Source organism: Fistularia commersonii, chromosome 9 (assembly GCF_037954325.1).
Source record: "Fistularia commersonii isolate RoL2024-O1a breed Wild chromosome 9, RoL_Fcom_v1.0, whole genome shotgun sequence".
Taxonomy (NCBI): Eukaryota; Metazoa; Chordata; class Actinopteri; order Syngnathiformes; family Fistulariidae; genus Fistularia; species Fistularia commersonii.
This window is the reverse complement of record NC_141292.1, coordinates 18542768-18554471: the sequence shown is the minus strand read 5'-3', so window position 1 is coordinate 18554471 and position 11704 is coordinate 18542768. Positions and strand designations below refer to the sequence as shown.

Below are 11704 nucleotides of genomic sequence, written 5' to 3'. Positions count from 1 at the left end.
AGCACCTTTTCTGCTTTTCCTGCATTCTTTTCTCAACTTCTGACAATGTCGGAGTCAAATGGGATATTGTGACCTGAAGAATCTGCAATGAAGCCTAATCAGACATGAGCGGTCGGCCACTCACATTCAAAGTCAAAGTCAAAGATAATAACGTTTTTTTTTTTTTAAATGTGCTTTTTCTATGCTACAGTTTGGATATGTAAAGAATGCTGATAGGATATTTTAAACAAAACACGTTAACTGCTGCCAATAAAATGGTGAATAAGCTACTCCGAAGGGTTCATATGTTTGTAAATCTGACTGATGACGTCAGTGCCTCACCAGCCATGAACCTCACCGCTCGTCACTGTGGTCGACGGATGCTGGAATTTGAGCTGCCAGGCAGGAGGTCTCAAGGAGGACCAAAGAGAAGATTTATGGATGTAGTGAGAGAGGATATGAAGGTAGTTGGTGTGAGAGAGGAGGATACAGGAGAATAGGGTTAGATGGAGACCCACTGTGGCGACCTGTGAAGGGAAAAGCCGAAAGAAGAAGAAGAGGGGGGTTTAAGTCTCTGACTCAAGGATGGTGACGATCTGGGTAGAAGGATGCTGAGGTTGGGGTTGCCAGGCAGGAGCTCTAGAGGAACATCAGAATAGAGGTTTATGGATGGAGGGGAAAAGGACAGAAAGTTAGTTTGTGTGACAGAAGAGCATCTTCTCAGAAGAAAAGATCTACCCTTCTCTCTTGCAGAGGAGAGGGTAGATGTAGATAGAATATTGCCTGTGGGTTAGATGGAGGCAGATGACTAACTGTGGGGACCCCTGAAGAGAGCAACCCAAAGTCTGTGCCTCTGGGCTGACAAGAACTGCATGAACCTTTTTGACAACAATGAACAACACGTTCAAAGTAAGATGGAAAGGTCATGTACAGAGGAGGGAAGGGACTGTGAATATATTGGTAGACGGATGCTGGAATTCGGGCTGCCAGGCAGGAGGTCTCCTGGAAGACCAAGGAGAAGATTTGTGGACGTAGTGAGAGAGGATATGAAGGTAGCTGGTGTGCGAGAGGAGGATACAGAGAATAGGGTTAGATGGAAAAAGCTGATTCGCTGTGGCGACGCTGAAGGGAAGAGCCGAAAGGAGAAGAAAAAGATAATTGTAAAAAAAAAATATATTGCAATTTTTTATATCATAACTATTATTTCCATATTATCATCATCATTATTAATGTAATTTTTCATTCGTTCATTCTGTGTACTCTTATATTCTCTCAAAGTTAAGGGATGTGGAGCCTATCCCCAACCACGCTGTGACTGGCTGAGAGGGGGGTCTCACCGGGGATCGAAGACCTGGCCCCATACAGAGTAATATTATCCATTCACCCTCTAATCCATGCTTCTGTACAATGTTGTGTCTCCACTGAATTTCCTGCATGTGTTTGGTCAATGGGAGGAACCTCTAGTACCCGGAGGGAACCCCACACAGGAGAACATAGGGACTCCACACAGGAAGGAACCATGTAGGTATCCAACCAGGGACAATTTGGCTGAAGGATGAGGAGCAAACCTCCAGCCATTAGTAGTATCATTAGTAATGCTATTTATTATTGCTAGAACATTATTATAATGTTATTATTGTTAATATGTTATTATTAATAATATAATTGTTGTTGTTATTGGTGGTAGTATCACTATTGATATTAGTATTAGTATTAGCATGAGTATTAGTATTAGTAATCTTTAACAGCAACAAGAATAATGATGGTAAAAAAAAAGATTATGTTAGTAATAATAATATCAATAAAACAATTATGACAGTAATAATTGTAATAACAATAACAGTAAAAGTGTGATTTCCCTCAAACTTCCCCCAAAAGTTATTTATCCTTGACATCAATTAACACCAACGCTTTCTGAACACTGACCTTCATCTTCATCAATTCCAACTGAACTTTGCCCTAAAGACAGCTGAGGACATCAGAAGGTGAAGGAGGTGAAGGTCCAGGCCTTCTCTGTCGGCTAGGTAATGCCACACCTGAGAATATGGCATTTCAATTGCAAGAGTGGGAATTGTGGATGCCGGGGTGGTGGACAGTTGTGTTTTCTGATGGACCAAACAAATATACTGGACACAGAGAACTAGATGAGTACCGGTAGAGTACTGTAAAAGTCCTATGAATACTGGAAGAGTCTACAGTGTATGCAGAAGAGGATGCAGAGAAGCAGGTTCGATGGAGGAGGTGGATTTGCTGTGGAGACCTTTGGAGGGAGCAGCCCAAAAGAGAAGAAGAAAAAGTACTGTAAAAGTACCGTGAGAGTAAAATAAGAGTACTGTAAGAGTATCAAAAGTACAGTAAAAGTGCTGTAAGAGTTATGTAAAGTACCATAAGAGTACTGCATCAGTGAACTAATGGTACTTTAAAAGTCATTGAAAAGTACAATAAGAGTAACATAAGAATATTGAAAAAGCACAATAAAAATACTATAACAGCACAGTCAAGGTACCGTAACAGTAAAATAAGAACATAGTAAGAGTATCAAATTTACAGTAGAGGGCTGTGAAACTTATGTAAAGTACTTTAACAGTACTGCATAAGTAAAATAATGGTACTGTAAAAGCCCTCCAAACATAAATTTAGAATACTGAGAGTATCAAAAAGTATAGAAGAGTGCTGTGAGAGTTTTGTTACATACTATAATAGTAGTGTAAAGTACTATAAGACAGTGTTTCCCTACCACTGTGCAGCGGCACATTAGTGTGCCGTGAGAGATCATCAGGAATGCTATGGAAAAATGCCCAATTTCAACTGATTGGTCCAAAAATGACGAATTCAACACAAATAATGTGTCTTTGCATGTTTGTCTAAGTGGGCAGCATGCAGTGACAGGCAGAACAACAAAATGCGCTTCCACTAGATGGCAACAGGTAGTGAATGAACGTGCAGAGGAAATAGTGACGTTTCCAGTGAGACACCTAGACAGATAAATATTATAAAGAAGTTCTCAATCAGATACCAGAACCCCAGTAGTGGTCAGAAGAAAGTAAAAAAGGTGGGCTCAAGACAACACAAAGTTATATTGCATTTCGATTTACTTTTACTTGGGAACCGACCGACCTGATGCCGTTCTGCCTGGTGTGCGGAGAAAAGCTGTCCAGCGGTGCCATGGGTCCAAGAAAACTTAAACGCCACCCCTAACTAAACACCCTTCACTTCAAGATAAGAACACAGACTATTTTGTTCATCTGTGGAAAGAGAGAGAAAACTCTGAAAGCTGGCTACAAAGTTGCTGAACTCATCGCTAAATCCAAACAGCCACACACCGTTTGGCCTGTAAGTATAATAAGTACATTGAGACTACAATTTCACTTCATTATTTATTCGGTGGTGTGCTGTGTGATTTTTTGAATGTAAAATATGTACCGTGGCTCAGAAAATGTTGGGAAACACCACTATAAGAGTACTGCATTAGTAAAATAATGGTACTCTAAAAGCATGCCAAAAGTACTATAAGAGTACTGTAAAGACACTGTAAGAGTTAAGTAAGAGTATTGTAACAGTACTGTAAAAGTACTGCTGTGTTGTATTTCTGTGATGTAAACAATGGACATAATGATTAATAATAATATACAATGACGTTGAAGGACCTCCAGGTGCAGAGAGATGGTCTGTCTTCTTTCCAAGTGAATCGCCGTAGCATCTAAAACAGTGTTCCCTGGCATCCTGCTCGGGTTCCTCAGGTTTAGTCCAGAGGAACCGGACCGCATCTTCAAGACGCCTAAAGGTCCTCTATTCCAGAAGGTGGTCAGAGGAGTTCCTCTTGTCTGGAGAGTGTATGTTTGGTCTGGAGCTCCAGAGGGTTCAGTCCCACCCGACCAACCATACCAGCATGAGATGTCCACGGACCAGAAGATAAAGGAGAACCACCACAACACACACACACACACACAAACACACATGTTCATCTCACCCTGACCAATTTCAAACAAAGATCTCAAATCCCCTGTATGAAACCATCAGTTGAAGGTGAAACAATGTTTCCACGTCTGCCAGCAGATGCTCCCAGATGATTCCCGGATTTCCCAGATTTTCTCAGATGTTCCCAGATAGTTCCAGATGTTTATGGAGCCTTCAGTCAGCGGTGCTTCACTACCTTCAGGCCAGCAACTCACTTGGACCTGATGGTCTTTGAACAGAAAGTATTTAGTCTGATGTGGTGGCTAAGCTAAACACACACACGGTTTGTTTGACTTTGTTAGAAATAAAACACTGAGCCGCTGAGAGTGAATCCTGGAGTCCACGGACGCTACACAACCTTCATCCCTCATCACCTGAGGTTTGGATTTTCTGAGAAGAGCAAGGTATGAAAACTCTCTACATACATATAATCTACATACATATATATGAATGAATGACTACATGTATACATGTTCATTAATTCATTCATTCATTCATTCTCTATCAAGCTAATCCTGCACTCAGGCTGTAGTCTATCGCCACTGTGATTGGTCGAGAGGACTGGACCAATCACAGGGTAGCATAAAAAGACATGACTATTCACCCTCTTATTTACACGTTTTCCTTATCTCTCCATATATCTAAACACACATACACAAACATACATATACATATACAGTGTATATACATATATATATATATATATACATCATCAGACATTCTTATTCTCCCTCCTTCCTACTATTATCTATTACTGTTATGTTTTTGCTTGAAACTCTGGCACAACAATTTCCTTCGGGATAAATAAAGTTGTTCTCATCATCTCATATATATATATATATATATACATACATATATGTATACACACACATACTATTCAGATTGATAAAATACAGAGCCACAGATAGACCTGAAGGTCTAACATCACCAGAAGGTTTGGCTTGAAAAGGGATGAAACATCCAATAAGAAGACACCTGACGCTCAGCAGCTGCAGACTGCAGGAACATACATGCACACACACATAAACACACAAATACACACACACACACACACACACGCAGCTTCCTGTCTGAGGATGTGTGTGTTTGAAGTGGCTGTGAGGTCCAATAAACAGCATCTGATGCAGTTTTGAGGTGGAACACCACTGCTGTCCAATCAGGAATCTTCGCTCCTGTCCTGGTTCCTCCTCCAAGGGCTCTGCAGTTGCTCAGTCAGGTTCCAGTACAACTGCAGGAAGCTGAAGGTTCTGTGAGAACATCGTGGGGGAGTCAGATCCAGAGAAGTGTGGGCAGGAGGTCAGGAGAACCTCTTTCAGACCATTTCACCAGTCCTGCACTGCAACCCTGATGTGGATCTGGTTAAAGGTTTCAGACCAGAAGGTATCCCGCCGGGCCTGGTGGGCCAGAGGGGGGTTGGATGAAGATTGCTTCCTGGCTGGCATCTGATGGCGAGGTTCTGGTTCTGATTTAAGAATACCAACCTCCAGCAGAGACCACACCTCCTCAGCCCCCACTTAGACAGCAGTAAAATCCACTTTATTCAGCTGTGAAAATCCTGAGGTGGAGACCAGCAGCTTGCCAAATATCTGCAGCAGAACAAAACTGCTAGCCCTGCTTTGAAGAGGCTGAGTGATAGAACCCACCTCCTTCTAGGACATCACCTCCAAGAACCTGCTTCTCATTGATGACCTCAGTTTGAAGAACCACTGGATCTTCAACATTCTGAAGACCCACAGCCAATACCAGTCTGACCACACACTAGCGCAGGTTCTGGTCTGGTGGAGGACTGGGTCTTCTCTGTGCTCTCCAGGTTTCTTCTGCCTGAGTTATCTCTGTGCTGTCCAGGTTGGCCTATCTGGGTTCTCTTTGTTCTCGCCAGGTTCCCCACAGTCCAAGAACAGTCAGCAGATCAACAGAAGACTAAATCGTCCGTAGGTGTGAGTGGTTAGACGATTGGCTGCACCCTTCAGCTGGGATTAGCCCTGCTCTGACCCTTTGATCTGAATTAGATGTTTGCTCAGATAATGAGTCAGCATTGATAGACCTCAGTGAACCCAGAACCATCATGATCCTGTCCTGAACCAAAGGAGAATGAAAGTCCCACACATGAGATGTCAGAGAGGAATGTTTTCCGGACAAGGCCAGATGATGTCATCAACCAGGGGTGAGGATAATTATCTGACAGGTTTATGGAACCTCGGAGACCCTGCTCTTAAGCCAGCTGTCAACGTAGCCCTGGACCCCCAGGAAAGGAGGTTGGGGTCATGTCCTGCTTCCTGTTCCACACCTCCACTGTTTACGTTTGGAGGGTTCTTCTAGGAGAACGGGGATCAGTCGGACCTCCTCTGTCTCCTCCACTCATGGCCTGAGAAGGTCTAGGAGGGTCCAGGATCCGCAGCTCACTGGGTGACAACAAACCTCACTCTGACCTTGGTTCTGCTGATGCTGGTGACATAATGTACCTTCACTGTTTGAGGTACAAGTAAACAGGAAGCTCTCGGAGGTCAGGTGACGCAAGGCTTTGCTTGGAGTCCACTGAGCACAGGCAAAAACACGCAGCCTAGAGGGGTCGGTGAACATCTTGCAGGAGACATCAAAACAGACCGTTCACTCACTGATGACCATCCTGGACCATCTGACCACCACTGGAGCTCCATCTTCAATTTCATTCAGCAAACACTTTAATAAAAATATATTTTACTAATCTTTAAGTTACTAAATATTTGTTCACTTGAATCTGAGTGTCCAGCTCATTTCCTCTTTGGTTGTTTTATGTTTATTAGCATGTTAGCCCAAATGGCTAACATGGAGATCATATCCCTTTCGGTTGTTTTGGTAATTGGCATGTAGCCAAAATGGTTAACATGGAGGTCTTTGCAGTTTATTTTAGGTTTATTAGTATTTTAGCCCAAATGGCATTTTTTCAAACGTTCACTAGCATATTAGCCCAAACGGCCAACACTATGGTCATTTCCTGTTTGTTAAATGTAGTGGTATAGAGACAAGGGTGACAACTGAAGGAGATGAAGGAGACAAAGTGCTTCACTTCCCTTCCTGCTTCCTCCAAACCTCAGGCCATGGTAGGGCTAGCACGATTCATGCATTCATCTATTGGTTTCTGCTTAAGAAAGGCAGGGGACAATCTCCGGGAAACATCTCTGCTGGTGTCATTGGTTTAATCAGAAGAGCTTGGTGAGCATGTTGGATGGGTTCCCGAGGAACCCTGTGGACACCGCGTTCCCGGGGAACGTGGTGAAAGCACTGAGAGGCAGAGGAAGGAAGGCGGCTAGATATCGGGGAGGGGTCAAAGGTGGATCCGTGGAGGTGCAGAAAGCCAGTTCCAATCATTTCCCACGCCTCTCCCTTGGAGGTGACGGGTCTTCATATCCTGCCTTCGTGGGTGGGAACAGGAACCTTTGTCATGGAAACCATTAATCACCAGCAGACGGGTCCTCGGTGTCCCCCGGAGGTCAGGTAGGAGGAAACACCTGAGCGTCACCATGGCAACTGGCCAGTCAAGGATGCAACATTGATATCGAAGTGATGGTCGGTCCTTCCTGCTCTAATAGCTCAGGTCGAAGATATTCGTGAGATCCTCCTGAGGAACATGGAGCAGCTGGCCGATCGGCGGCCAATGGGTGATCAATAGTCCCATTTGTTCTGGAGGCCACTTCCTTCTGTTGATTGGTCACCTGATGAAGCTCCAATGGGCCCATTCGTCTCAGAGCTCCCCTAGAGCTGTCTCCAAAGATGACTGCCAGCTGACGTCACAGCAACCACATCCCCTTGTTTTCCTTCCGTCTGCATTCCTGTGTTTTCTGATAAAATTGTTAGGCTGGCGTGAGCACACTGCTTCGTCATGGTAACGCTCACACCGTCACAGCGAGTCTAGTGTCTGAGAGCAGCTTGCCGTCGCTGCTGCAGCTGATGAATCTCTTCCAGATGTTTCCATCCACTTTGCCTGAGCTCGGATTTCTGCAGGAAATTTACCCTCGTTGCTCAGGGCGGGTCAGCTCACACACACGCGCACACACGCACGAACGCAAACACGCACGCACGCACACACACACACTTCACAAGCATCCAATCATAGCCCGTGTCTACCTGGGAGCTCACCAATCACAGAACAGCTGATAGTTTGTTTCTGTTTCAACATCTGGAAGCCATCTTCGCCTGGTTTCTGCTGTTGCCGTGGCGATGACCTGCGCCAGGGCAACCCTGGGAGCTGGGGGCTCTGCTGCCCCCTGCTGGAGGGTCAGGGCCCAGCTGCAGACAGGAAGCTGAGGGACACCTTTCAAAATAAGAGCAGGGATGAGTCCAGGAGGAGGCGGGGCTTAACCTAGCTGTCAATCATTCAGCCATTCATCCTGGTTAGGTTCTTCAATGAACTGTGGGAGGAGGATGGAGAACCTGGGGGGGACCTAGCCAGGAGAACGTGGAAAGAATCCACAGAAAAGACATGAATACTTTTGGTCTCCACAACATTCAAAAGAATATCCCTGGAAGCAGAGGAAGAAGAGGAAGGTTTGATATGAAGTCTACCTTAAGGAGACATCAAACAGGATCATCTCTGGAGACACAACATGGATTACGCTCAAAATTAAAAGCTAAACATCCTCAGTCTGCCCTGACATCTGCTAGACCAGGGGTTCTTAACCTTTCTGACCCTGAGGTCCATTTTTTTCAGTACAGAGTGGCCCAGGGCCCATTAAATATAATTTTAATATATATAATTCATTATTATTAATAATACAATATTATTTATTATTTAATATGTATTATTTAATATATATATATACACTGTATAGGTTTATAATTATCTCACTCTTGGTTTGATTTGTATTCAATTCAATTCAATAAACCAATCCACTTACAGTTTACCAAGCAAACACCTTGTCAAATAAAATGAAATAAAATGGTTTCTTACTTTGTGCCACACGTCTGGCTACGAGGTAGCTAGCTTTCAGTGCACTTTTAGAGTTGCCAGTCAGTGGAACGATCGATCTTTTCTGCATCTGCATCTTCTTTTCTCTTGAAAAATTCCACCGGCTTTCCCACAAGCGTCGGATGCTTGGTCTCTAGGTGCCGCTGTAGTTTTGACGGCTTAAGTGCTTCGTTAGACAGCGTTAACCCACACTCCACACACTGGGCTCTCGGCACGGCCTCGCTACCTCCGTTTACGAAGCCGTACTTAATGAAGTCGGGATTGTACTTGTGCAAACATTTACTTTTTGGCGGGGGGTCGTCTTCATTTTTTCTTTTTAAATATTTCTCCATCTTGTTTGTTTACAGCTAGCTGAGTGCCTTCTTCTCATTTATGGAGTTGGTTAAAGTAACAACTGACTGATGCATTAGCGCCACTACATGGTCAGGAGTTGTTATTGCGTCCCGCAGCCCTCGCGGCTCACACGTACAGTTTTTTTGCGGCCCACTAGGTGACGCTCGGGGCCCAAGTTTGGGCCGCGGCCCAATGGTTAAGAATCATTGTGCTAGACCTTCTTAGGACTGTGTCCTGCTCACGATGAGGAAGTCAGGGGGCCTTTCTGTGTGGAGTCTCCATGTTCTCCCGATGTCTGCGTGGGGCTACTCAGTGTTCCTCCCACAGTCCAAGAACATGAAGGAGACCCTTCATTGTCCAAGTGTCTCTATCTGATGTGTGAATGACTGAAAGGATGTCAATGACAAGGTGAATGGTTTGATGTCACTACATGCTGCGCGATGTTTGGTCCAGGGGGAAGCCCCTCTGAGCCATCGCAGAAGGCTTAGGCTCCATACCCTCCGCCCCATCAATCAATGACGTGAACTCTTTGACCTTCAGCCTTTTAATTCCAATATCAGAGGATGATTGACAACCTTGTCGTCAGAGGGTGATCAGAGATAATCAATTGGAGCAGTTGTCAATCACATTGCCAATCCCGCATTGGTAAATCGTTCAAAACTCACAGCAAGGTTCTTTGAAGAACCACTTCAATCATTGAGTTTTCCCCCTCAGGACGCCCCCCTCTTCTTCTGCCTCTACGAGGGCTGGTCCTCGTAGAGGACCTCGTCAATGGGGACGTCCAGCGTGTCCACAGGGACTTCCTGGCAGATCTGCTCCTTGAAGGCCAAGGCAATGGTGTAAGGCTTCCCCCTCGGGTGGGCCCGGCAGCGCTCCAGGTAGGTGTCGTAGAAGCCCCGCCCCCGGCCCAGGCGCCGCCCCTTGAGGTCGAAGCCCAGGCCTGGCATCAAGATCAGGTCGAGACCTCCTGAAGGATGAGAGAGGAGCTTCAGCTGGGGATCACGGACTGGATAGCGTGTGTGTGTCGGTGTGTGTGTGTGTACCTGTTGCCAGCGCCTCCTCGCGCTCCTCCTCATCTCCAGGCTGCAAGATGTTCCAGGACGTTCTGGGAAGCGCCTCCATGTCCTCCAGGCTGCGAAGCTTCAACATGTCCATGTGGTTGGTGTTCTTCTGGTACCTGGGGATGAAGCAGGTCTTCCCAGCAGTGAAGATGTCCCGGATGATGTCATTGGTGCAAACCTCATCATCCATGCTGAGGAAAACAGCAATGCGCTGGCAGGTGGTGTAGCGGGGGTGTCTCAGCAGCTGGCAGGACAGAAGACGACCATCAGGACCAGTCAGACAGTAAGCACTCTTATTATGGCAACCAAAGTCACATCTCCTCAGATGTCCGTGATCCTGAGCTTTGGAGGCCAAGACCAATAATCAACCAAAATTCCAAATCCTGTGGACCTTCACCCTCCAGACCATCTCACCAGGTCCCACACCTTCTGGTGGACTTCGTCCCCCTCCCCCGCACCGTCCGCCGTTTGTGACGCGTTTGTGGCGTCATAAATAGCCCCACGCACGTTCAGTCTGAGGTGTCAGCCGCGCGCGATCCCGCGGGGGCACCGTTCGGGAGTGCGCGCCCACCTGTTGGCACACGGCCGCGGACTGGCGGCTCTTCTCCGGGTCGCTCAGGGAGGAGATGCGTCCCCTGACTTCTTTTCTCAGGGCATTCTTGGCGGCGCGCACTGCGGCCATCGTGGCGTCACGGCGTGGCCGAGGAAACCCGCAACTTAGACGCGTCGCCGTGGACTGTGGACACGCTGAAGAAGCAACTTGGACCTTTTCTTCTCCGCAGGGTAATCGGCACGTCAGCGCCCCCTGCTGAACCGGAGGCGCGAAGTCCTCTGGAGCCAACCTGAGGGAACGAGAATATGAAGGTCTCCTCGTCCTGGTAGAAGCTGTACAGCTTTACATTCATGCTCAGTCATTATCAACACGCTAGTAGTCGATAAAAAAGTTAATATTGTAGCCTTTTAGTTAGGGAAACATCCGGATGACGGTAAAATGTCTGTTAAATGAGCAATAGCTGTTGTTGCCACAGTCACGCCACACAAGCCTGCAATACAACTAACTGTTCCTGCTCAGTTCCAAGTAAAAAAAAAAAACAGAATTCATTGCACCCCAAACCACACCCATCCTGCAATCCCCAAATCACACAGAAAACAAGCATCAACATAAACCCTCACATTCATGACTCACTACAATATTCATTAAGCCAAATCACAAAAGCCTTATTAAGTGCATTAGGCTGTAATGAGAGCAGGAGTGTGTCAGCAGAGCAATCTGTCCTCAACCAAAACAACATAATGTGCATGGGCAGCTCAGGGGGGAGAAGCACATATAAAAAGCATGCATTGCACATCAGAAACTGTCATACTTGACCGCAATAGTCCTCAGGTAAAGAACGCGATTGTAGAGAAATGGATAATCTCAGATTGTGAA

The 11704-nt window shown here is 45.9% G+C and overlaps 1 protein-coding gene across 2 annotated transcripts; it reads right to left on the bottom strand.

Moving 5' to 3' along the window:
* Positions 1 to 3342: 3342 nt before the first annotated feature.
* mthfs (5,10-methenyltetrahydrofolate synthetase (5-formyltetrahydrofolate cyclo-ligase)) lies at positions 3343 to 11090 on the bottom strand. 2 transcript variants are annotated; one of them, XM_086152981.1, is made up of 5 exons: positions 10847 to 11090; positions 10258 to 10519; positions 8864 to 10181; positions 8053 to 8357; positions 3343 to 4165 (listed from the first exon to the last, which is right to left on the bottom strand). In XM_086152981.1, the coding sequence occupies exons 1-3, from the start codon at positions 10955 to 10957 to the stop codon at positions 9952 to 9954; spliced, it is 603 nt and encodes a 200-aa protein (XP_086009107.1). In that variant the 5' UTR covers positions 10958 to 11090; the 3' UTR covers positions 3343 to 4165; positions 8053 to 8357; positions 8864 to 9951. The 2 variants fall into 2 exon arrangements, with proteins under 2 accessions (XP_086009107.1, XP_086009108.1); XM_086152982.1 differs by having other exon boundaries at positions 8053 to 8227.
* Positions 11091 to 11704: the final 614 nt, after the last annotated feature.

Bases quoted from the DNA above. Each gene is read 5' to 3' on its own strand.
- mthfs (XM_086152981.1), bottom strand. From the start codon at position 10,957: ATGGCCGCAGTGCGCGCCGCCAAGAATGCCCTGAGAAAAGAAGTCAGG. The intron at 10,520-10,846 runs GTGGGCGCGCAC...CTGTCCTGCCAG, and splicing joins CCGCGGCCGTGTGCCAACAG to CTGCTGAGACACCCCCGCTA. The intron at 10,182-10,257 runs GTACACACACAC...CTCATCCTTCAG, and splicing joins CGAGGAGGCGCTGGCAACAG to GAGGTCTCGACCTGATCTTG.